Source organism: Plectropomus leopardus, chromosome 8, assembly GCF_008729295.1.
Source record: "Plectropomus leopardus isolate mb chromosome 8, YSFRI_Pleo_2.0, whole genome shotgun sequence".
In the NCBI taxonomy this organism is placed as follows: domain Eukaryota; kingdom Metazoa; phylum Chordata; class Actinopteri; order Perciformes; family Serranidae; genus Plectropomus; species Plectropomus leopardus.
In genome coordinates this window covers 19,176,404-19,202,963 of record NC_056470.1, presented here as the reverse complement: position 1 = coordinate 19,202,963, position 26,560 = coordinate 19,176,404, and the positions used below count along the sequence as shown (strand labels likewise).

Genomic DNA, 26,560 nt, shown 5'->3' with positions numbered 1-26,560 from the left:
ACAATGCCAGGAAAACCTGCACCCATTAAGAAGTCCCCAGCCAAGAAGGTTGCCGCGAAGGCACCTGAGCCCGCCCCGGCTCCCGTAGAGGCTCCACCTGCGGAGGCTCCACCTGCGGAGGCTCCACCTGCTGAGACTCCGCCTGCGGAAGCTCCACCTGCGGAAGCTGCTCCAGCACCCGTGGGAGAAACAGCACCTGCAACCCCAGCAGAGGACACCCCTGCGGCTGAAGGAAGCCCGCCAGGTACCCCGGGACCAAAGACCCCACGAAAATCCCCCGAAGCTAACTTTACTAATCTTAGCAAGGTTAGGTAAGGGAGCACAGACGAAGGCAGCTCACCGGCGCCAGTTGGTTGGGTACACCTCGCTAAAACTAACTCAAACAACAGGCTAAACAAACACCTGTCAGTAGCTTACTAACTTTGCCTACTCAGTTTTACTGGAAACTGATGTAATAGGTGACTGCTTTGTACAAACACACTGTGACAATCTCTGCTAGTTCTTTGACTGATGTTTAGCTCTTGCCAACTCACTGCTCATGCAGCAAAGAAGACACCATTGCTGCAGCAACTGTGACCCTCATCACTCTCAAACTCAAACTGTGGCTTGTTGAAATGTAACACTCAACGGTGGAGCTTGAATATCCACTAATGTCTTGCATGTGAAGGTAAAGTATAAAACCGAGTGGGCTGAGTCTTAATGCTGGTCATGAGTGGTTGAGGCTTTGCAGATTAGGACAATATTGAAACTGTAGAAGAAGGAAATTGTAGTGAACTGAATCTTTACACCTCCCCAAACTTTGAGGCGAAAACATCGGTGACGCAGGGACTGTTTGTTATTTATGAGAGGGGAGGGGGTGGTGCAAAAGGGGAGGCATGTATTTTTTATTTTTTTTATTCACTGGGGAGGGACTTGATTTTTTAAATTTTGTTTTAGGAGAGAGACATACAACTTTAAATGACTGTGTTTTATATTTATTTAACCGCTGATTTTTTTAAGGAAAAATGCCCTCCAAACTGGGAAGGTGTAGAAGGCTTGTTTTTTCTAAATATTGCCAAAATTAAATCATTTATCATAGACACGGACTAAAAAAATATTGGATTTTCGCATTTTCGACTGTCCTTGAACATATTATGTGGGACGAAAACTTCCATTGGAAAAAAAACATAACCAAATGAAGTTTAGAAAAATGATATTTCATCAAAATTAACTTTTTCTCATGTCTTCTTTAAAATTTGGCCAGATATAAACCGTTTGCACAAACTGACCAGCATGCAGGAAAAGAGCGAAAAACTAAGATGATGTTTTCTTCAACTTCTAACTTTTAAACATCAAAGGGGAAGTTTTTGAATATCTAACAACTAATTCATGTTGGAGGGAGAGTCGTGCATTTTCTCCAAGTCACTCAGAGAAGCTAAGGGAACAATATTTGTAGCTTCGAGGATTATAAAAAAACAAAAAAACAAAGTTACACCCCAGCCACCCTCCACCTGTTAAATAAAGAACAGTCCCTAATTTGCATTTAAGTCTTTTTATTTAACTTTATTTTCTCCAGGATCTACTTTATCTGCCAACATGTTTATAACATCTAACACACTCGTTTGCATACACTTAGATTTTTTGCCATCAATTCCAGTACGTTTATGTTTAATTAGCCATTTTTGAAGTCCCTGCAGAATCAGTTTCTTTAAGAAATAATGTACCAAACAGAAGCACAAAATGCTTGGGACTAGCACCAGTGGTGGATGTTGTCAAGTGACTGGTGTTGATTTTGCCTGCTAACCTCAACATGTAACTTCAGCTGAAGCCTCGGCCACCGAGGAAGGAGCCGACTCGACAGCTCCCACTGAGGGTAAACACACACCACAGGCGGCACATGCACAAGCTGTTATGCATGATGTGTGTGTTTGTCTCCCTTTGCACACTACACATGGGGTGCATGTCTCTTGTTCTTCATGATCTGTTTTGTTTATTTCTGTCTGAAAACTTCATCATGTCTCAGTGTTCATCTTTGAGCTGTGTCTTTGTAACCAACCCATCAAGTATCTCTCTTTTAATGTGTACAAATGTCTCACAGGGTCCGCATTGTGTGTCAGTTTTTTGGGATCATAAAACCATCTGTCCTTGTCACTGTGAATAGAAAAGTTTTGTCCCCATTGCTCTGTCCTGCTGCTAGCTTCAGTGGAGTGTTGCTTTATCAAATTAGCTTGAAACTGATTGATTCCCTGCATGAGTAATGTCATAATGTCAGTCACTAATTGGCTTTCCTAATGGCATTTTAACACTAGCTGCTGCTCCTGCTGCTGAAGACGGCGCCGCTGCTCTCGCTGCAGATGCTCCCGCAGACGGTAAACGTAAATCACCACAGAGACGACAACATTACTGCTCAACCACATAATACGCTGCAAACAATGATGACTGCTTTATTGAAAATCTCATCAACAAGTGCTATCCATCATGCTTTGCCCCAGCTGTGAGGACTAGTAGGTTCTTAACAAAACTTTGAGCCTCCTGATATCTTTTCCAGTGAAAATCTACATTATTTGGAAAAGATTATATTTATCAGGTCCTCATTGCTGGTGTTTGTCTCTAAAATGACATTAACCTCCTGCTTGTTTGATGCTAGCTGCTCCAGTAGAAGCTGCCATAGTTGAAGAACCGCCAAAGGCCCCCACGCCGCCGCCTCCTGCAGGTAACACCAATATTTATGCTCAGCTGGTAGCTTGGTTCTGCTTTGAACACCCAACCATAGTTGATGACAGATGTTTTGACGGGGACCAACTGAACATTTCTCCTCTCAACCTTAACATATTGAGTTTACTATTATGTATGATAGGGATGAGCATCAAATTCTCACTTTTTAGAAGCTGGAAGCAACACATTGGAAATTTTGGCTTGACTGAAAAACATAATTTGATAATCAAAATAGATGGAGGTTACATTTCTTTCACCATTTAATCAAAATGTTGCAGCTCTGCTCCATCAAAGGATTTATCTTTAATAGCTGCAACATTCAAGTGTTTTACAAATCATATCACTTCTGTTTAATATATGTGTATAGTTGTGGGTATTTTCAATGTTTTCAGCTTATCTTATTGTCCACTTCATCCCTTAATTAACCTGCACTATTTGATCCTCCTTTAGTCCCCACCAGCGCTCCGCTGGACGTATCTGTGGAGGATGTGAACGACTCCAGCCTCTCCATTAAATGGAAGACACCAGAGACCATTGGAGACTCCGGCCTGGACGGATACACTGTCGAGTACTGCAAGGATGGAAGTAAGTCTGTGTGTGTGTGCGTGTGTGTGTGTGTGTGTGTGAGAGAGAGTTTGAGGCTGCACCTGTCCCTTGAGTGTCAGAGGGCATAGCTGGACTCATAGCTGTGTCCAGGCCGTATACGGCAGGCAGCATTTCAGCGGCTCTCACTGTATCTCCTCACACCACTTTTAGAAGCGCTCGTTTGCTCAGATGACAGCATGCCGTCTGAGGTTTCAGCATGGCAGCCAAAGTGTTCTCCTTATGGGCAGGTTGTTTGTAAACGTGTGTCGACAGGCGATAAACTGCTTAACATGTCCCATCAAGGGATGTTTTACACTTAAGAAATGGAAAAAGTTTCAAGAGGATTACAAACTTTTATCGCTATAGGATTATAGCTATTATGACATATACATTTCAAAATTTAACCTGCACTATAGGTTGCATGTTTACATAAATCCTTTGTTTTCCCACAGCAACAGACTGGGTTGTAGCTCAAGAGGAGCTGACCCCCGCTAACCGATGCTGCATCAAGAATCTCACAACCGGCGACCTGCTGCTTGTTCGCGTGGTGGCTGTAAACGCTGGTGGCCGCAGTGAACCCGGCACACTTGCTGAGCCTGTGCACATTCGTGAGATTGGCGGTGAGTAGCAGCCAATATTATTCAACAGATCACTTACAAATGTCCCAAAATGTTTGATTTGTCTACAAAAGTGCCTACAAACCTCCTAAAGTCCAAACAAAATGTCCATACAAAAGATGATGTTGATTTTGATTTTTTCACTGATGCAAAAACAGCTTTTTAAAATGTCTGTCTCTCCAGCCCTCTTTATCACGCACTGTAACTTATGACCTATCCATAAAATGCTCATGTTGCAAGCACTGAGTTTGAAGTGGTATTAACTGCTGGGGGCTTAAGATGGACTGCACAGATGCATGTGCATATAAATCTCACAGGTGCTGACAGGACCTTTCATTAGCTGTAAATCATGCTTACACTTATACATACATCTTAAGTTGTTACTTGAGGTTTGACACCACAAATATATATATAATGGTGAAGCACTCACAAATGTTGAACTTGCACTTTTCTTTTTATTAAGCGAATAGCAACAGTCTATTAACCTTTGTGTCTTGCTGGTAGCACACTAAAACACTAAAAGTGATGTAAAGCTGACAAAAACAATAAATCATGAAAATTATGATACAGTTTATTTAAATACAACTTATCACAATCAGTTATTAAAAATGCTTTATAAACATAAAACATTAAGAAAGGATAAATGAGGGATTTAAACTCAAGACAAGATTCATCTGTTATCACAACTATACAATAGAAGAAAAGAATTCCCAAAATGATTCTACTGTCCAGCCTGGAGAAATCAGAGGATGATTTGAATGATATTTGGGAGAGTCAAGTTAGGACAACCATTGAGATCCTGACGAGAGTTCTGCTGGAAGAACATAACGATATTTTCCAACTCCATCTGCGATGTTGAAATTTACACAGCAGGGTTCTCAGGGACAGGATGAATGCTGGAGGCAGCAAGGTAAATTAATGGTAGACCACTTTCATATATCTCGAGCTGCCCTCTAATACATTCACAGACACTGACAAAAGATTGCAAAAGAAATAAGGAGCATTTTTGGAATAGAAGGTGATATTACATCATACCTGGGCAAAATTTCAGACAGTTTCATGTCCCAGAAAAAAAACTTTTACAAAGTGCATTTGATTGTGGGCAAGTAAGACATCACTCTGAGGTGGCTTCAGGCAAACCTGCAATCAGAGGACAGCTGGATCCCAGCTGTCAATGAAATACTGAATACTACATGAAGAATATGACCTTTTCCTTAAGACTCACATTTGAACATTATATATAATACTGGATACATTTGACTATATACACTTAGGCTGGGTTGCACCAGCAAAGATTAATTTAATCTAAGATTAGCTCTAATCAGAGTTCAGTAAAACTAAGTTTCTAAATCAGTAAAATCAGATTTAAAATTAAACAGAGCTCTGTTGCTCCATTAATAATTAATCTTGGTTTAGTAAAGCCATGTTTATTTACTTAAACTGAATTTAAACTGGGTTTAATCAATAGGGACAAGTGTCATATCAAAATCAAAAATCAGAAATAAATAAATACTTTTTAAAAATTACATATGTAATTAGTATGTTGTTGGCACCTAGTAAGCATAAACAGCTGCTTTTCCGTAACAATAAATGTTACATTGTTGCTAGCATACTAAAGAGTTGTTAGCTTAACGGTAGCCATGTTGACAGATGGCCCAGTCTTCCTGTTCAGCTCCAAAACTATTTTGCTCAATCCATCTAAAAAAGGCAGCCACTGTAAAAGCTAAACCTCCTCAGCTGTAGGTTTAACGTTAACCCTGGATCACAGTTTAAATGGGAATTTAAAATTTTGCTGAAATATAATTAGATGTAATCTAGCTTTAGACTAAAAACTAAAATGAGATTCAAAGAGAGGTTTGAATGTAATCTTTCTTCATTTTAAGGTATTTTTAAAGTTTGGTGTCAGTTTTGGTGCAACAGAATCTAAACTTTAACCATGATTTAATCAGGTTTAAAAGTTAATCCTTGCTGGTGCAACCCAGCCTTTTGGGTGTAACCTGCTTTACCAATGTGTGGCTAATACCAACCTCTGTTCTTCAACATAAAACATTAATACAGACATAAAAAATTAGTGAATATGGAAACATTTTAATCAAATAGCAAGAGCAAAATTAGGAACACATGGTAATTACTGCTGCAGGTCATGGTCCTAGCAGCAAAATATGGCAAGTAGGGATGAGTTCACATTGTGCCGTGTTAGCTCATGCCAACTGAAGCAGAGAGACCAGGAGGAGAGCGGCTCATGGTGATGGTCCTTCAGTGCTGCGTCCAACAGCAGCAACAGCTGATCAATTGATCGAGGTTGATCGGCTTGCGGTGTCCACTTGCACCTGTAATTTCATTGATTTCAGAAAACACAGACAAATATGGCAACGTGCATTGCAAATTTTTAAAAAAGCTGCCACGAAATTGAGCATTACAGGCTACTACAATCCTGCGAAACCCAACTGGCTGTATTTTGTGTGACAGGTTGAACATTAATTGACAGTTTTTGAGTGCAGATTTTTTTGTAGTTAAACTGTATGTACATATTTAGATTCTAGACCGACAAAAAAATTTAAAAAACTAAGAAAAACCAAAGAAAAACACTGCATCAAGGCCAGGATAAAACGTCTTTCTTCTTCTAGTATTCGGGACCTGTGTCTTGCTACACCATATAATCTCAAATGTGGGCGCTCCAGTGGTTAACTGTCTGGCTCTAAAATAGCTTCTTCTGCATCCGTGTTCACGGTGATTTAATGGAAGACTGAGTCAGGCAAAGGAAAACGTTTGGCTAATGAGCCATCTGGCAGCCATATTTTTTACTGACTGTAGCCCTGTGAGTGTGACCTCACTGTCACTTTCTCACTTAGATTTATGGCAGCGACTCTGGCTGTCCTGTCGTCTGGCACAGGTATCAAGTAATAATATGACGAGTTCTCATAAGGCCCTTTTTAAAATTCACTTCAAAGTAGGTGTGGGTGATATGGGTGTAAAATAATATATCAATATTTTCAAGGCATGACAGGCAAGGCATATTATTATTTCATCAACATTTGCAACAAAACAAGTGCAGTCTTACATGTCAGCATAAAGGTTTGCCTGTAAATAATCAATAAAAACTGAACAAAAATGATCTTTTAGTTCTTAAATTTGTTAGCAAGAACTGCAACTGATTCAGATTTTGTATAAAATATGAATATTACAACAACAAAAATCATTCAAAGATTACACATTTTAACAGTTGCCAAATACAAAAAAACACTCTCATAAGTCTATAAATGGTACATATACTGTATATTCTCCCCCTGGACCTGTATACACTGCTATTTCTCCTCCAATATATTGCCTATAACGAAATGAAGTTTTCTTATTATATTGAAAATTATGCTGGTAATATTGCAGATTGTATGATATGGCACACTACTACTTCAAAGTCACTTTTATATAATTAGAAACATAAGCTACTATTTATTGTATACTGGTTTGTGTTAAGAAGTGCAAAATACACATGAATCTTAATTTCCTGTCATCTCTCTGCTACTGTCTCTAATAAATGGACAACATGCCACAAAAATACTTAAAAAAAGAAACACCTAAGTGATTCTGTTAACCTTCTCTTTGCTTGTTTAACTGGTGTTGATTTAGTTACTTGAGCCTTGAATTTCCATCTGCGCTCTCACACTAAGTCACATTGACGTAGTGTAGACCTGAGCTGACATGCCCCAGTTATCCACTTTCAGAAGGACAGCTTACTGTGGCGGAGTGTAAACAGGAAACAGGAAACTTAAATGAAGAAATGCAGTCATGCCACCAGAACTGCTGGTCAACTGAGGGCAGTGACACATGAGCCTAATTACTGGATTCTGCATGGCTTGTTGGGGGGTAAATTCAGCTGTGTGTCAGTCACACACTGTCCTGACCAGACACCCGTCCGCATGGACGAGCCTCTGGTGAAGATGCACTGTCCTGCACATGCTGAAAGCCCCCACAAAGACACTTTATCCAGAGACAAAGACAGATTACAGATTGTTTGCAGGAGGACTTGCTTGCTGCTGGATGCTGTAATGCCAACAACACTTCTGGGCATTGCTGGGAAGTGCACTGATTAGCAGGGATTACTGTTTGAGCCAAATCTGGAGGCAGACCTGATCCTCAGGGGGAAAGATGGATCCAAGAGCCGGATCTCAGCCTCAGCAGCAGTTATATGGTGACAAATGTTAGGACAAGGAGGGTGAGATAGACTGGGCAAGAAAGTGGGTTAGAAAGGGAGCAGAAAGATGGACAGGAGGCGGATAAGGGTCTTAGACATTTTGAGTGGATGAGGAACTGGCTGCAGCAGGTGATGGAGGGCAGCAGCTTGGTTTTATGTGTCCTGTAAGCCCAGAGAGATTTTCAGACATTTGCTGCTTATGCAGAAACATGCGGGGGATGCTGTTCTTGATACTTATCACTTGGCCATCCAGTGCAACGGATAAGTAAGCAACTCAAGTCCCAAATCACGGTGCAATTTTATCCATCTCATTTTATCTGCAGCTAGAGCACACCAGCAGTTATCGCCATTGATGGGTTGTCTACAGTTTCCAGTCCACTACTTCAGTGTTTCTAGGTGTGATGTTTGACCACTTCTGAAAGTGATGACATCTTCCTGCTGCTTCTTTTTGCATGACAAGAGGGAACACGTGTTGGGGTTCATCCAAATTTCTCGTCACCAAAGTTATTTTTAGAGCTGCTGGATGCAGGGTCTTCCTCTTTTCCCTCTGTCTGCCCAGATACGGTACTTTTTCCTTTCCTTCCTTTCTGAAACTTTCTGCAGCTTGATTTTCTGTGTCTTTTCCTATGTCTGACCACTTAGTCATAAATAAGACTTGGACATGGAGTTTGCTTTGTTTTTATTGCTTTGATAGACAAACAGATGGTGGACTCATGAGTGTAGCGTCCTTTTGAGATTGAATTTGAAATATTTTATCATGGATATATCATTGTGAACTTTTGTGTCAATTATTTATTTGTATTTATGTTAGAAAAGGAAAATGGTCTTATAAGATGATTAGCATGTAGAGGTCTGATGAGCATACAGCTCAAAATGTCACTTTGGTGGTAATTTTATCAAATATTTATGGGAGCATAATCTAGTGTGTACTTTGTTTTTGGTTTTTTTGGGTTTTTTTTCTTCCCTTGTATTATTTCTTGTCCAGCACCTATTTTTTGTCTTCACAATGTGCTTGCTTTTGTTGAACTTATAAGATGATTAGCACATTAATTCTTTGGTCAAACATATGGTGGCTACCAATAATTTTTGATGAATCCTTTAGTCTCTAAGACGTACAAAAAAAGTGGAGAAAAAAAAGTTATTTTATTTTTCAGAGATCCCGCAGTGACATCTTTAATGTGCTTGTTTTGTTTGATCTAGAGTCCAAAACGGAAACATATTTAATCTATTAGTTATATAGAAAAGAAAAGACAATGGTTAATCAAACAGATTTTATGTAACTGTTGCAGCTTCAATTCATACATTACACTAAAGTAAAAGACCACATTTATAGCAATAACTTTACTGTCAAATATATTCAAATAGATTTTTTTTAGATCTGTGTGGAGCTAATTTTAGCTCCTTTGGTCATGTTCTCTTGCCAGTTTTACTTCTCAGTGACAGCTTTATTTAGGTCTTGTTGACCTGTCATTCTGACCATATATAACCACTTTGAACACACAAACAGGCAGTTAACATGATCCCACAATTTGTACACTGGTAATGCTAGCTAATGTTGTCAAGTGGATGATTGATTTATGTAGGTGTCCAGGGGGTCTCAGTTACCAGAACAAATTTACAAGCATATGCAACAAATCAGTTAATCAAGACAGAATACAGATGATGGTAGGGATGCAAACCGAGAAGCGGTTTCAGTTGAGATCCAGTTTGAATTTGTTTGGTCCATCAGAATCATATGGCTCCAGGTTTTCAGTTCCTTTTATTAAAGCAGGCATTTTTTTTCTGACAGTTGTGCATTGCAAAATAGTGACATCAAACTTGTGCATCTGTGCTGTTGAAAACTTGGAGTCATGGTGTAGATGAAAAAATGGTACATTTCACAAATAAAGATGACAACATGCTGATTGTAATGTCTGTAAAGGATCATTTCAAGTAAGGGTGGAAACCAGGGATCGGTATTTCAAGTAACTTCAATATTAAGGTGATCACATTAAATTATTATAGAGTACTTAAGGACTCAAGTTGGACTTAAGTGCAGTTTTAAATGTATTTATCTAACAACAAGGCTTAAATTATCTCATTGAACCATAAATTCAAAATGAAGATGAAAAATTAGCAAACTTTCTGTTGCTGCTGTTACATAGGTTAGACCCAGAGCTGATGGACCGTCTCTGGAGCTGCTCTTCTCCTGGTCAGTTTCTAACTGAGTAGCATTTCTGCTACTGAGGATAAATATCTGATGCTATAATGATGCTGAACACCCGTGTATGCCTCCTTTTTTACGAATTGAACCGTCAAGAATAATTGATAATGACATTGGTATCAATAAAGTCTTATTGATACCATCCCTATATGATAGATGAGGCACAAAATAAATTCATCTTACCTGACTTGTTTTTCAGACCGCCCCAAGATCCGCATGCCCCGTGCTCTCAGAACCCGCTATGTCAAGCAAGTTGGAGAGCAGATCAACTTGGTCATCCCCTTTATTGTAAGCCAACTCATACATACACAGTTTTTTTTTAACCATGTACAGTTGGCACAGAAAACTTTACAGACATCAAACTTCATTTTGCATCACTTTTTATTTATCTCTGTAGGGAAAGCCCAAACCTGTCGTGTCCTGGCTCAAGGACGGTAAGCCGTTGGACACAAAGAGGGTCAACATCAGGAACAGCGACAAGGACAGCATCATGTTTATCCGCACCTCTGAGAGGGAGGACTCTGGTGTTTACGAGATGACCGTTAAAGTGGAAAGCTTTGAAGACAAGGCCACCATCACCCTTCAGATTGTTGGTGAGTCGCATATGCTTCAGTTTACACACAAACGACACACTTGTGTGTGTGCGTGTGTGTGACAGGTGTGAATGTGGACTTATTTCAGACGTCCCTGTTGAATCAGCTCAGCTGGTTGTGGCATGTTGAATTGTCTGTTCAGAGACTTCATGACTTGCTCTAGCAGAAATTCAAAGCACCAACCAGCATGCATCACACCTCTAACAATGAGGTGTGTGTTTGACCCCGCTGTCAGCTGCTGCTGTTAAAGTGTGGGGCCTCACGTTAGATGCATTAACATACAAATATATGGCCAACTTTTGATCCCGGGAGCAGACACCTTTCATGCTTTGAGTAACACACTGGTTATGATTTTAATCTTTTGTAAATACTTACAGCAATGTGTCTCCTCAGAGCGGCCCGGCTGTCCTGCCAGTGTGAAGCTCGTTGACTCCTGGGGCTTCAATGCTGCTCTGGAATGGACCCCTCCCAAAGATAATGGCAACACAGAGATCACTGGATACACCGTCCAGAAGGCTGACATGAAGACTGGGGTAAGCCAAATCACATTGTCAGACTGTTGAAGTAACAGACATACACCAGATTCATACTTGATTCGAGTTAACAGGAGTCTTGCCATAGATGCCTGTAGTGAAGGTTTGATATATATTCCAGTGTTTGATTTGTCCCATTGATGCTGGTGACGCCACCTCAGCACTAAACAGATGTATCATATCTGATGAGCCCTGTCATACTTTAATTATACTTGCCATTGTAAATGTGTTTATATTATTTCATTCACTGAATGTCAACTCCTAACAACACACTCTTGTACCAACAAATTTTGATAGAAATGATAGCTAATCAAATGGTCTGGATTAGGCCAAGTCTGATGTTCACTGATATTTTTTAAAACATAGCTTTTCTATGCATTTTGGCCTTTCAGCTGCACGCAAACTGTGTTTCAGGTCACTGAGAACTGATTTTTTGAAAATGGTCAGAAAACTGTTTTTTCAGTGTTGTCCAGTAGGACAGGGAGATTTTGGATTGTGACGTCAGAATGTGCACTGTTATCGCTTGTGAGGCAGCAAAAATGAGGCGACATTTCGTGCAACAGCGGATGTGGTCTAAATAGTGCCGCTTTTTACCTCGCTAACAGAACTTTTGCATGTTTACACATAAATGTAAAGTTACTACTACATAATCCATCACTCCCACAAGTGTAGCAGTTATGTTAGCTGGAATTTAGCCAACATAGTGATTTTTTAATCTTCCAATTAGCCAATAGCCTCTACTTATAATAAAATAATAATAATGAACTTTATTTTTAGAGCGCTTTTCTAAAATAGCGTTACGAAGTGTTTCACAAGGAAGCAAAATAAATTATACAAGTCACACAATTCACAAGTATTGAAATAACACAGATCAAGAAAAAAACAATTCAGTGTATAAAACCGAGGAAATAAAAGAAAGTTTAAAGGAAATTATAATACAAGTAAAATCAGGAAAGGCTGTCCAATAAAAGTATGTTTAAGAAGGGGCTTAAATTAAAAGAGATCACTGACTCTGCTGACCTGATTTCCACGGGCAGGTCTTCTTTGCATGACTGGCCAATTTAGCTTTCACCGCCTGTTGGTTTGCATACACTAGACAGAACTTAAGTTGAGGTTTTTGCATTTTAAAGATTTTTAAAAATTTTTTTTTAGTAGTGCTTCTGCAGTGCAGTTTTTTAAACAGTGCTTCTGCAGACGGGATCTGAAAATACTGGTGTACATGTGGCCTTACATCACCATGTCTCTTTTCTCTGGGCTTTACTTCACAGTCTGTGGAACTGCTAATAGGTATTTTTAAAGTTGTGACTCATGATCCTGAGAGAGATCTGGAGGAGATATTAGCAGGCACTGCTGACAGGGAGCACTAAACACAGCCCGGGCTACATCTGTTGGCTAGGAAGTAGACATTGTATTGCACTCCATCTCTCTCTGTCTTTTTAAACACATGCTGGTGTGATGAGTAGCAGAGGTAAGACCAAGTCATTGCGCTTAAGTCCCCATTCAAGTCCCAAGTCCCTGAAGTTTAAGTTTCAAGGCCTAAACAAGTCGTAATGCACTCTTCAGCATTTTAACACCAACATGATAATATACTCAATTTACAAAAATCATAATTGTTTTTTAAAAATTGTATTTATTCATTCAAACAAGTTTGTTAAAACAAGTGTTACTGAATTTAATCGTAATTAAAGTAGTGCTAACATTGCACTTTCATAGCATTTACAACTATTATTAGCCATTAGTTACCATAACAGAATGAATTTTGCATGTTTCTGCCCTGTCCTGTTTTTAACTCATCTCATATCGGAAAACATGTCTGTAACTTCCCACATTGGCCTTAGGCAAGGTATATAGTATTTTCAAGTCAAAAGGCTCAAGTCCAAGTGATTTCAAGAGTCACCGTTAAAGTTCAAGGCAAGTTCCAAGTCTTTTTTTCTATTTTTGTTGAGTCAACGGAGACAATTAGGGCAAAACACGAATTCTAGTCATTATAAATTCATAAATGATAATGACTCCTCAGCAGATGTCTGAAGTGGATGGATAGAAAAGAGAGAAGAAATGTGGGAGGGCTGGATCTAGAAAGAGGAGCAGTACTATAAAAGATGCAGTGAGAGGATCATGGGAGTGGACTGGTCCGCAAGGACACATTTCAGATATTTTTTTCACCCATCTGTTGTGTCTCCACCTGCAGGAATGGTTCTCTGTGCTAGAGCACTACCACAGGCTGACTGCCACCATCTCAGACCTCATCATGGGAAATTCGTACTCTTTCAGAGTGTTCGCTGAGAACCAAGTGGGCATCAGTGAGAAGAGCGCTGTCACTAAGGAGGTGGCCAAAATCCAGAAGACAGGTGAGCCTCATAATTCATCACCTCAGTCTTCTGAGGTCAATTTGATGATATGATGAAGAGTTCAGTGGCAGGGCTGCAGCACAAGTGGGTACTTATACTTTTATGAGCTGCAGAAAGTGTGTGAGAGTCTTGAGTGTGTGTTTGTATGTGTTTTAAAGTGATGATTTGAAGAGTGGAAATGGACTTGGCAGTGCTTTAATCAAAAGTGGGTAGCTCTCTATATTGGTCAGCTACTACTTCAGTAACTTTAAAGAGGCTCTGACAACATTAAGACAGCTGGCAGAGCCAGTGTTGCTCTTTGTGTGTGTGTGTGTGTGTGTGTGTGTGTGTGTGTGTGTGTGTGTGTGTGTGTGTGCGCGTGTGCGCGTGTGCCAGTGTTTGTTTGTGTACTTGTGTGTCATATTTACCCGTAAGCTGTGACCATCTCTGTAACTTTCTAAACCAAGGATTTGACATTCACACCCATTTCATGCTGTTATTGGTCAGTAAGAACATAAGATGGGTTTGAGCATCTTGCTTGCTTTTTTCTATTAGTGAGTTGTGACAAATAGTTATTTCACTTTTTATGTGATCGACCTAGTACAATACAACTAATGCTTTCTTGGAGAGAAAACGTATGCCACTATAGCCATATTTAAATCATCATCGTCACTGCTGCTCCTCTATTTTTCTCTTGAGGAAAGCCTACTTTTCACTCCCCCTTCCAGTGTGGCTATAAATATGAACCAGATCCAGAATTTCTTTCTTTCTTCAGAATTTTAGGTTTTACTTTTTATGTGGGAAAAAAACATTTAAACAGAATATTAATACATTAATTTGTATTTTTACATACTTAACAATGTGTCCGGAGGAGCCGTGGCTTTTTGGCTCGAGGAACATAAAATTGGTCAGATATAGTGATGTCAGAAATTTGGATGAAAGGGATATTTACAACATGGAAAAGCAGAAGTGAAAGAGTAGATGTGAGTGAGAAATAGCAAGATTTCTCAACATAACGAAAGTGAGAAAGGAAATATCACCCCTATTTAACTTTCACCAAAACTTGCTACATTTTAGCCTCTTGTGGTTAACCACTACCTCTGTGTATGTCACAGCTGCAGCTGCTTCACCGTAAAAACTGCACTATGCCATCAGTTCTTTTCTATCCCTTAAATAAGTTCAGGCAGATAATTAATAAGTCATCACTAACATGCTGACCTTGTTCAATGTGTATACAGGTATTGTGTACAAGCCCCCTGAGTACCCGGAGCACGACTTTAGTGAGGCACCCAAGTTCACCACACCCCTCAGTGACCGTGCTGCCACTGTTGGATACACCACCAAGCTGCTGTGTTCTGTCCGTGGATGTCCCAAGGTCAGACACACACTCACACACTGTCCATACAAATATACACTACAGTTTGTTTCGAAGCCCTTGGATCATTATATAGTTTCATGTGCTCTGCCCATGAAACTATATAATGATCACCTTGTGCTCATGTTTCCACCATCTATAGTGCATCATGTCAGTGTATCAGTCCTGTTCTTGCGCCTCGTTAAATCATTTGAGGTTGTTATATATACTGCTTCAAATGAGGTATTAATGTCACTGTATAAAGACCCACTGTAGGAGCGGCGCAGGGCTTGCACTGGTATGTCCCTGTGAAGTTTCAGTATGCCTCTCACTGTTCTTGGCGGGTGCTGCTCTGGTTAAACATATCTTTACAGTTGTCTGGCTGACGCAGACGGCTTAGGTGGCAGGCCATGGTGGAAATGCAGTTGATTATGCGCCCTAGCTGTCCTTGACTCCTCAGCAAGGACAGTGCTGGTTCAACAGTTTGCACATGCCAGTGTGGTTGTGACAAATCAAACAGGAACTGATGTAGGACAATACAATCTAAGGAATTGAGAAGAGGTACTAGTATATATTCATGTTTCAAGGACAGCTGAGAAGGTCCTCAACGCTTGGTGTGAGATTTTTTTTTAATGTGGCATGTGTGACCAAGTCCCAGAGCTGTGAACACAGTATGTTTATGGTTTATATAGTGAAACCCCAGCTCATTACAGACATCTGAGCGGAGTAGAGCCACTATGTTTAAATAAGTCATAAGTGCCGGTCCCTGTGGACCAGCAGGCAGCTGAGTTGTAGCAGCTGTGTGAAAACACATCCACTAATCATCTGTTTGGAAAAGAGAGGCATTCAATACCTCTTTTACACAGGACACCCACATACTTCAAGTGTACCTAAACCATGTTCGACCCCCTACAGGGTTTCTGTTATCTGGTAATAACCAGTTTTTTGACCGATTAATTTGGCATATTTAAATCTCTATAGTTATAATATATGGTGAAAATACCTTCCTCGGTGTCCTAACTGAATGTGACGTGAGTAAGCATGAGCAACATAATCAGTTTGATTTAATTGTTTTCTACCAGAATGTCCCAACTGGTCGTAAACACGGCTGAAAGTTTCTGGTAAATGACCATTGCTCATAACTTACTTACTGTTAGCTATGTTGTATGCGACATAATTTCTAGTAAATTCTGCAATATGAAACGTGTGCTTTCTGTTTAACAAAGTACAAATGTAGAAGATGACAACTATTCACCCAACGTGGTTACGTGGCCCCAATGTTTTCTAACAGAAACTAGATAGATATGAAAATGCTGTCACAGGTTTTCACCCTTCACAGACACTCAGCTGGAGTTCTTCATACATAATTATAATAAGCAAGATAATGAATGCAATTACAAACAATTTAATTACATAAAATACAAATTGAGTTTCATTTATCTCTCTCAAATACTCACTGTCTCTATCCTTTCATGTAAATTCTTTCTCTCCATCTCCTCTTGCTTAATGCTTTATTTCTCCTTCTTTATATACCTTCTATAAATTACATTCATTTACACTTGTATTATAGTGTGTGTTTGTTTATGGGCTCTGGCTCAGAGGAGTGCTGAGTGAGCATAAAGGCATGCAGTGTGATGATACGTTGTCCTGCTGTGTCTGATAGAGTTGTCACATCTAGAGGCAGAGCTGTTAGGGAGAATGGAGAGGACAGATAAGCAGGGGAGACAAAAGAGGAGATGATGATAAAGAGTTTTGCCTGTTGTCCTTTTGTGGCTAAGTGGAGAAGTTGCTGTATCACAGAAGGTACTATTTTTGCCACCCGTCCAGACTGCAGCACTGTTATCAGTGTGACTGACTGTCCTTGTGATGTCCACACAAGGATATCCAAAGACAGAAATAAAGAGAAAGAGAAGAGAAAAATGAAGATAAGATAATAAGAGCAGGTAAAATGAGTGTATGGATTTACCATGTGTCTAACTTAAAAAAGACAAGACAAGGGCTCTGTTTTTGTATTAGTGGTATTTTCATCATGATTCATACTCTGGGGACCATGAATATTTTTCAGGATGTAAATATGTGCCTCATATACATCATTCCCACCTCATCAATTTCAAGATGGCAAAGGAGGTGAAGACAACGTAATTGATGACTTCAGTCTTCAGTTTAGTGTTTGTAAAGCTGAGTTTCACTTAAACTAAGTTAAAGTTAAATAAGGTAAACTTTTAAATCAAATCCCTCTAAGGTGTTACACCCTGCTCCTTCACATTCAGGTGCTTCTGTAAACATGTCAAACTTAGAAATTACATTTTCAGAAATCAGTTTGATTAATATTAATCTATACATCTTAGAAATTGGTGCAAAATTGTTATCTCCTCAGGGAATAAACTACATACTCAAAGTGTTTGATCATCTAAAGTCCTACGTCAGTTCCCTTAAATAGAGGAAACATCTATTTTGAAGTCCTGACATAAGCAGCAACACAGAACTAAATATGTTTTAAACTTTGGTCAGGAATGACTGAAACAAACTCTTCTGAAATGCATCATCTGATCTGAAATCTAATAACCAGTGTCACCCTGCATGAGTCTGGACCACGAGGAAATCCGTGCAGGGAGAGTCACTAAAGCCCAGAGCAGCACATACCTGAGCTGGCTTATGTGTCTCCCATTCTACCCAACTGTCACATTCAGCACAGGCTGTCTGAGCAGCTGGAGGACGAGACGACGACAGACTGAGAGCCCAGTCTACTCAAATGTTCAGTTCGTCTAAAAATGCACATAAAACCTTTAACGTGGTGAAATACAGAAAAGCAGTTCTGTTCAACTGGGTTGCTGTAATTAATGTTTAATATTGGAATTTCTATCAACATGTTCAACATGGGAAAAGAAGTATTGCTTATTTGGACGTCAAATGAGAATCAGGACGTACTAAAAGTCAGTGTGATAATTTTAGCTGCAACAATTAACTTACGTATTTATTAGTTGTCAACTATTAAATTAAACTCCAACTAATTTAAATAATCAATTAGTCAGTATGAGTAAGTGTTAAAAAGAGAAAATATTAAAAAATACCTTTTATAAGAGTTTCTTAAATGTGAATATTTTCTGTTTTTTTCTCCTCTATACTGTAAACTGAATATTTTTGGGATGTTGAAAAAACGAGACATTTCAGGGTGTCATCCTGGGTTTTGAAAAACATAAATCAACTTTTTTCAATTTTCTGACATTTTATTGACCAAACAGCTTTTTTTTTTAATTTAGAAAATAATCAAAGATTAATCGACAGTAAAAATAATAATTAGTTTGCAGCCCAAGTGGTAATGAATAGGTATCACTTAAGGCATAGAAGATAGAAAGTAAACCCTGTTTACAGCAAAGTCAGAGAAATTATTTTTGTTTTAATGTCAGAAGCCAATGCTGTACAATTGAACTTTAAAAAACAAAATGATAGTTTTCCCACTTATCCACCCATTGCCAAGTGCAAAAATTTACATGAGAGTCCCCATAAAATCAAACATTAATTTTCCAAGTTTTAATCCTGTGTTAATTGATCATTCATATCTTTTTATATGTCAAATATATCTCAAAACATCACAACATTTACATCAAAATCCACTGCTTTCTGTTAAACCAGGTAAAACAGTTTCAAATGTTTGATGAGTTATCCTGCACTCAGGGATGTTTACTATAGTTAATCTAATCAGATGATACTTTTGGCCACCAGCTAGGTACACCAGTCATATTTAATTACTTCACCATTTGCCGGTCGTAGTAGAGACGGAGCAGTAAAGAGAGACAGAGAGAGGAAGAGGTGTGTGTGGATATCAGTGGGCAAAACCTTTATTTTTACTCCCAAAACAATGTTGTTAAGGTCTAATTCATCCATCTCTCCCTCGTTCCTATCTTGATCTAATGGCGAAAGAGGTGTGTGTGTTTGAATAACAGAGGAACAAGTCACTCAGCAGGAGACTTGCCTGAGTGCTTTTTAGCTGAAATATTTCACAGTAAAGAGGCCAAAGATGCTTTGAATTCTGTTGAGCGGGGACTTTAAATTGTGTGTTTGATTAAAATCTCTCTGAATGTACCATTCAATAATTTTCTTTATTTTATAGGGTACACTGGAAAATTACTCTGAGTCATATAAATTTACTCTAGATCACTGCTGCTGTATTAAAAATCTGCACATATTTTCAATACATAGGCGTGAGATGAGGGGAAATTGGATCCAAGTCTACAATGAAACAGAAGGTATCTTTGAGGTGGGCTGTAGATGGGCTAAAATGTCTTTCCTCATCCTCTCAGCCTAAAATCGAGTGGTTGAAGAATCAGATGGTCATTGGCAAGGACCCCAAGTTTCGTCAGATCTCTAACCAGGGCATTTGCTCCCTTGAGATCCGTAAGCCCTGCAGCTTCGATGGTGGCGTTTACACCTGCAGAGCCAAGAACGCCCAGGGAGAGGCCGCTGTCTCCTGCAAGCTGGAAGTGAAACGTACGTATCCACAGATGAATAGATTTCATTTTTGTAATTGCGCTTACGGTATTTACTTTTCCGCCAAGAATTAGATGACAGGATGAAGACCACTTTCATGTGTACTAAATATAGATTTAAAACCAGAAGCTAGTTAGCTTTGCATAGAGACTGGAAATTAACAAATTATATGTTGGGGGGGTATAAAACAATATATCGCATGTGAAACAGTGAGCTTTAGAGATGCTGGTAGGCTGATTTTGTTACCTTTGGAAAGAGCCAGGCTCAACCCAGTCACCAAAAGAAAATGTTAGCTTTGTATGTTTCTTCAAACCGTGAATCTGTTACATTTGTACGTTTCAAACATTTAAGTTTCTAAAGTGATGTAGTTCTGATTAAATGTGTATAAGCAGTCATGGAAAATTAGAGGGGATGGTAGAAAGAATGAGACCTCAGTAAAACCGTTACCAAGTTGCAGGCCACTGTTCCACCAGCAAACAACGAAACCAGTTGTTTTTTAGTGAGACATTGCGACATATCTAGAAGTGATTGTGGCACCAAACATGGATATTTTAAGCTAAAACATGATCTTTTCCGAACCATAAGTAAGTGGTTTTTGTTCGTAAACATAACCACAGAGTTAAAATGTAAAGAAACGTTTCTATGTATCCACTACATATGAAATGTACATATGTTACATATCAGTAGCTTGCAGAAGTGTGCAGTGCCAACATTTTAGACAATTTGTTTGCCAGACCAGCTGTTTTCAGTCTTTGAGCTACACTATGCTAACTGGCTTTTAACTGTAGCTTGATGTTTAGCGAACAGGAACGTGTTATCGAACTGTTACCGTTTTTTTGAACTCCCAACAAAAAAGCAAATATGTGTAATCCCCAAAATGTCTTCAAAGTATAATTGTAATAATAAACCAGAAATTGAATGCAGCAAAAAGCATAAATTGTAAACATAAACTGTATATTCTTCTCCCAACAGAGGTTATTATTTCAGATGCTGAGAAGGGCAAATAAACCAACACCCAAAACTCCAGAGGTAAGAAATCTTTCTTCACTTCTTCATGGATCAAATATCCTTTAGTGAGTGAGTCAGTACTAACACTACTTATTACTGCTTTCACACATGTATGAGATACTGTCAGAGCTGTTTGAGATTTAGTTGGGCAGACTGATAATACTCACATGCCTGCTGACCAGCCATGAATTGCACTGCATCCAAATTACACACAAAGCATCAAACAAAGCAGTAACAACTTATTTGTCTCTTCCCTTTTGCCCTCTTGGTTCCTTTTCATCCTTGCTGTCCCTCCCCTGCTCCCTCGTCTCCACCGTTCCTCTCTGTACATCTTGTTCTGTATGTTGCGAGCCCTGCTTTTGGATGTGGTAATGTGGCAAAGATTAATGTCAATAGAAATACCAAATTTGCTGTTTCTACAGCGTTAACATTTCTATTTATACCCTCACTATTAGGCAGCAGCCTTCTGGTTTTGGTATTGGCACTTTGATTTAAGCTTTTTAAATGCTCGAGTGGTGTAGACTTTCACGGAGTGCCGGGAGGATTTGCTCACAGTGTCATTTCAACTGCTGACAAGAGAAACCTCATTAGAGCATTTTATAAAAAGCATGAAGTGGTAAGAGAGGGTGGCAAGTTTGAAACGAACAAAAAAGATGGAGTTTATGGATGGACTTAAGACAATTGAGCAGAGTAGTAGAGTAAACATGTTGGTAAAGGAATGCACAGGATAGTTGAAGGTTGAAAAAGAGTGAAGGATAATGGTTTTATGTTACTGTAAAGGACATACCACTGATTCTTTTTACAGCACTGTGAAACAGTATCCCTTTCCATGCCTGCTGTACATTCAAAAACATGTTAGCAAGCAGCCCATTACATTGTTTAATATTAATATTTTTACTACTTTCTTCTCCTTCTTTTTTCCTCTCCACCCATTGACCAACAGCGTACTGCAGGGATGAAGTTTTTTGTAGGCCAACACAGAAGTTAGCATCACCCTGGTTCCCTCGTCAAAAAGCCTATGGGATTTTCCTGCCTCCACACTGGCGATAGCAAAGGCCTGAGGCATTGTGTTTGGGTCATCTGCCCGTCCGTCCACCACATTCTTGTGAATGAGATGTCTCAAGAACGGGTTGAGGGGGGGTTTGTTCAAATTTGACACAAACATTCAGCTGGACTCAATGATGAGCTGATTAGATTTGGTGGTCAAAGGTTAAGGTTCCGGTGACCTTGTCTTTCTTATTCATGTGAATGCAAGATGTCAATAAAAGGGATTTTATTGACTGAAGGATTTTCTTCAGATTTGGCACAGACCTTTGCAAGATGAACTGAATAGATTTTGGTGGTCAAAGGTCACTGTCACAGTGATTTTGCATTCATTTTATTCACAAACATTCACTTGGACTCAACAATGAGTGGATTAGAATTTGTTGTTCAAAGGTCACTGGGACCTTGTATCCGTCTCATTTTCATGAACGCAATACTTGAGGATGGCCTTAAGGGAGTTCCCTCAAATTTAGTGCAAATGTCCACTTGGACTTAAAAATGAACTGATGATTGATCTGGTGGTTGAAGGTCAAAGGTCCAGGTCACAATGACCTCATGAAAAATGAGAAAGTCTCTTAATCTTGAGTTAACCCCAGATCTTATTGCAGGCATCTAAACAAAAACCCATTCAAATAAAATCATTGACTTCAAGACGAGGGAACCGGAGGTGCTAAAATGCTAGCTAATTTTCTGTTTTTTACCAATTCCTGCACCACTGTATTGGTCAACGTGCACACAAGTAGGTAGGTTTTCAATTGAGGGATTTGAATATTAGTTTTTTGTTCGTGTGTTTCACAGAATTTTCCTCAAGTGTTGTCTCGAATTCTCAGCCTGATGTAAGGATCATAAATGTAGGTCTGTCATTTATCCATGATGAGAAGAAACGTTACAAGCTGTTATGATGACACAAAAAGTGCATAGATAGAACCAAATCCCTCTGAATTACAAACATGCATAAACCACTAATACCACCAACCTTTTATAAATCAGTGCATTTAAACTAATTAATACTATTAATTAACTATTACAGTGTTCTCCTCGGGTGAGCAGTATCATTGACTATTTTAGTGGTTCTAGGTGAGCTAGCAGTAACTGAATGCTTCCCTCTTTACATGATTTCTGTAAAGAGACATTCCTGCTGAGTTTTTTAAATGTATTTTGTGGCGCTTTGAGCACCACACATCAACTGCCATCTAGGTTTAAATCTATTGGAGAGAAGGAAGACATCTCTACGGCAGATATCTCCAACACTCGGCAACTCACACCGAAATAATCTGGGCTGATAGATAGTAAGATGGAAAATATGAATTTTTTAATTTGGGGTTGAACTCAGTTGTTCATCTCAGTTGTTTGACATTAGCAAATGAACTGGATGCAGTTATTGTCCTATATGCTCACTACAAAGCTGACCTTCAGTACAGTCAGGGACACATGTGTGTTTACACTATACTGCAAACGGGGTCACATGCCCTCCAGTGTGGCTCGAGTGATCACATTTTAATGCATCCTCAATGAGTTTGGATACATTCACACCTGTATTTACAGCTGTCCTCTTGTGATCACATTACCAAAGACACGTTTTCATGCCAAGTGTTAGCTATGCCTTATGGATGACGTGATCATGCTCGTTGAGTCTGTACATGGTGTAGTGCTGCACTGCAGTCCCATAAGGCACTGCCATTACATGAGAGGGCCCCCCAAGTGGAAAACAAGGGATTAGGCAGGGAGCGCCTTTGGGTGGGGGGTTAGGGGTGATGTCAGCACGGTACTTCACGGCTTCTAAAAGTTACTCCAGATGATGTGATGCAGATCCAAACTCCTCACATTACCTCGAGTCAACAGGCAGAGTGAAGTGCTGTGAGAAGTAGGGAGAATGGGCTAAGAGGGCAGAAACCGAGCCAGATAATCCTTGATGGAAAATACGCAGTGAATCTCTCTCTCTCTCTCTCTCTCTCTCTCTCTCTCTCTCTCTCTCTCTCTTACACGCACACATACACAAATCCACACATACTTTCTCCTAGAACATTTTTAGGTGAAGTGTTTCTTGACACCTCATGACCTAGTTTAACTTTCTTCTTGCTGTAATTATCTCTTCACCAGTGCCTTCAAAGGACCATCGGAAGTCCAGGTCTTATGCTTTAGGGTGAGTTTATGCGTGTATATTTGTGTTACAAAAACATCTTTTTCCAGGCCTGCATAAGTTCTGGTATTAGTAAAATTCTTGAAAGTTTTCAAACAGCCATTACTAATTTGTAATTGATTGCTCCGCCATGTCACTAGTATCACGTATTTTACACAGGCGAGAACGGTGTTGCGTCATTGCCAAGGCCATGCCCCATTTGTGGGGAGAGAATTGTACATCAGGGGAGAAACAGGAAAATGCGGAAAAGCTATTTAAAAAGTGATTATTCACTGCTAGTGTGTTAAAATGGATAAATTATGCTGGTTTCTGCTGATTGATACAGTAGCTGACGTATGCTTGAGTGGGAGGCTGCCACAGTAACATTACAGTCATATAGGTCATGGTAGAAAGGATACTAAGAAAAAAGCAGACAAGAATATATATGGATAAATAAATAACAAAAAAAACCTGTTTAGATTTTAAAATAATAAAATTCATCAGATTTACATGAACACTATTGTTTCAATTATCATAATAACAGATTGATGTTCCTGAAGTTAAAGAAATAAATTGAGTTGAACCTTTTGACCTTATCTGCAAATGCCCGGGCAGTTCGAAAATGTATGGCCACTTTGACCTACTTAAATAAAGTCAGGGAAATTAGGTACATATTACAGAAAAGTAGTCAAAAAGTTTTGAAATTGAATTGGCAAAAATGTGTAGGATCCCTGATGTGAGTGTATATAATTTCCTCTAACTCTGCGTGTGTCTCTTATCTTGTCCAGAGTGTTTGAGGAGGTGAGAGGAAAAGTTGTGGCTGTCTGCTTGGCAGTGTGTACATAATGAAGGAAGGAACAGAACAACATACCAACATCTCCGTATCTATTTCCACCCCCACCCATCCCGACTCACCCACTCCTCCCAGTATGCAGGGAAGACCCACACAGCCCAACCCATCGCTGTTTGCCAAATGTTGTATGTTATTTTAGTTGGTGACATGTATGTAAGGCTACATTTACATTGTATTTTTTCTGGCTGTGTTCATGTGCTGTTTGTTATGTACTACTCAATAAAACAATGAACCCTTGGACATGCGTTTGCAGGGATAGATGTTTAATAAAAAGTGTATTTATTAGTTATGTGGAATTATACTCAAATTTCACAATTTGCTACACAGTTTTATGATTGGTAAAATTTTGAGGGTAGAGTTTGATATCAGTGTCAATAAATACATTAATTAATGTACAAATAAATACAGACATGAGTGTATGAATAAATGAAAAATAAATAGATATAAAAACAAATGTACAAATAAATATAGAAATAAAAAATGCAAACATAAATGCAGGTATGAATAAATATAGGAATGATTAGATATGAGAATAAATAAATGAATAAAGTAAATAAAAGAATAAATAAATAAATCTGGAAAACTAAAGAATAAATAAATACAGGAATAAATAACTTTAGAAACAAATACATGTAAATGTTTGAAGGAATAAATACATACATTTATATATAAATACAGAAATAAAACAATAAAAGAATAAATATTGAAATTCATGGACATACAGATGACAACAAATTTTCTTTATGTATAAATAAATATAAGTTTAAAGTTGCCCAGTTTAAAGTTGAAATATAAACTGGGCTAATTAGACATCTTAAATTTTTTTCTACATTTTTGTACAACGACATATTTATATAAAGCTGTATTTCTGTGTCTTGAATATACTTGCATTTATTTTGTATTTCTTTCAATATTTATTTTTTCTTTATCTGTTTCTGTCATTATGTATTATTGTAGTTATTTGTGTATTTATTTGTACATATATTTATATACTGATTTTTTTTTTCATCCATAGCAATTCATTTATCCACCAATACTCATAGCACTACGTCACCAGGATAAATATGTTTATATTAATCTTGTGTTTTGGTAGAGATACAATATGCAAGCTGCCCAGGGTCAGATTTGTCATTGGATGATTGGATTTTCTGTGTAATACTGACACCCTATGGTGAGTGGAGTGAGACAAAATTAGTGACGCGGAGACAGAGAGTTGTTGACACACACATATTACAGGAAGTCACACTTTACCACAAAGGGTGTGAACACTTGCTTTATTTTCAAGTAGTTGCTCTTAATGACCACTTTGAACTTGACAATATGTAGATTTTTTTAAAGAAGTGTATGCACAGTATAGTATATGTAGGGAATTCAGTTTTCTTTGAGTAAATTGTATTTGAATGTCTAGAGAGATACGTTCAGCTGAAGAGAAAAGGATGTGGCTCTCACATTTGTGGTTAATATGCTGGCTTCACAGAAGTGCGGAAAAAAAGTAGCTTCCGCGTATGTTCTCCAAAATCACATCACACCCAAAGGCTAAAAAAGATCGACTCTGAGACAATAGTAAATAGGACTTTAAGCAAGAGTTTTGGTTTTTAGCTCTGTCTTAATTTTAATTCCGTCCTGGCTGACATTGATAAAATAATCAATTATTGACTTAATTGGAAAATAGTCTCTTCTTAAAAACAGAACAGTACATTGGATATATGAGATTATCTTTTTCTCAGACACACAGTGCACAATAAACACAGGGTTCTTTTAGTAAACAACACACTTGCAAGTCATGTCAACATGTTAACGTTCTTTAACGCTGTTTCATTTCCTTAAACCCCCCCTGTTACTTTCAGCATAAATCAGCAATTTAAATTTGTGTTGAGAACAGAAACATCTGAGTGTGGTTGACCAACACATTTCCTGTTGCAACGAAAAAAAAAAAGAAAAGCAGATGAC

The 26,560-nt window shown here is 38.7% G+C and overlaps 1 protein-coding gene across 5 annotated transcripts; it reads left to right on the top strand.

The window, feature by feature from the left end:
* On the top strand, window positions 1–24,854 carry mybpha (myosin binding protein Ha). 5 transcript variants are annotated; one of them, XM_042492385.1, is made up of 15 exons: window positions 1–244; window positions 1,802–1,852; window positions 2,289–2,348; window positions 2,627–2,692; window positions 3,145–3,279; window positions 3,732–3,899; window positions 10,491–10,579; window positions 10,689–10,884; window positions 11,278–11,417; window positions 13,606–13,765; window positions 14,983–15,119; window positions 19,400–19,586; window positions 20,559–20,615; window positions 23,739–23,781; window positions 24,546–24,854. In XM_042492385.1, the coding sequence occupies exons 1-13, from the start codon at window positions 4–6 to the stop codon at window positions 20,591–20,593; spliced, it is 1,665 nt and encodes a 554-aa protein (XP_042348319.1). In that variant the 5' UTR covers window positions 1–3; the 3' UTR covers window positions 20,594–20,615; window positions 23,739–23,781; window positions 24,546–24,854. The 5 variants fall into 5 exon arrangements, with proteins under 5 accessions (XP_042348319.1, XP_042348321.1, XP_042348320.1 ...); XM_042492387.1 differs by lacking the exon at window positions 1,802–1,852; XM_042492386.1 differs by lacking the exon at window positions 1,802–1,852 and having other exon boundaries at window positions 2,289–2,354.
* The last annotated feature ends 1,706 nt before the right edge of the window (window positions 24,855–26,560 follow it).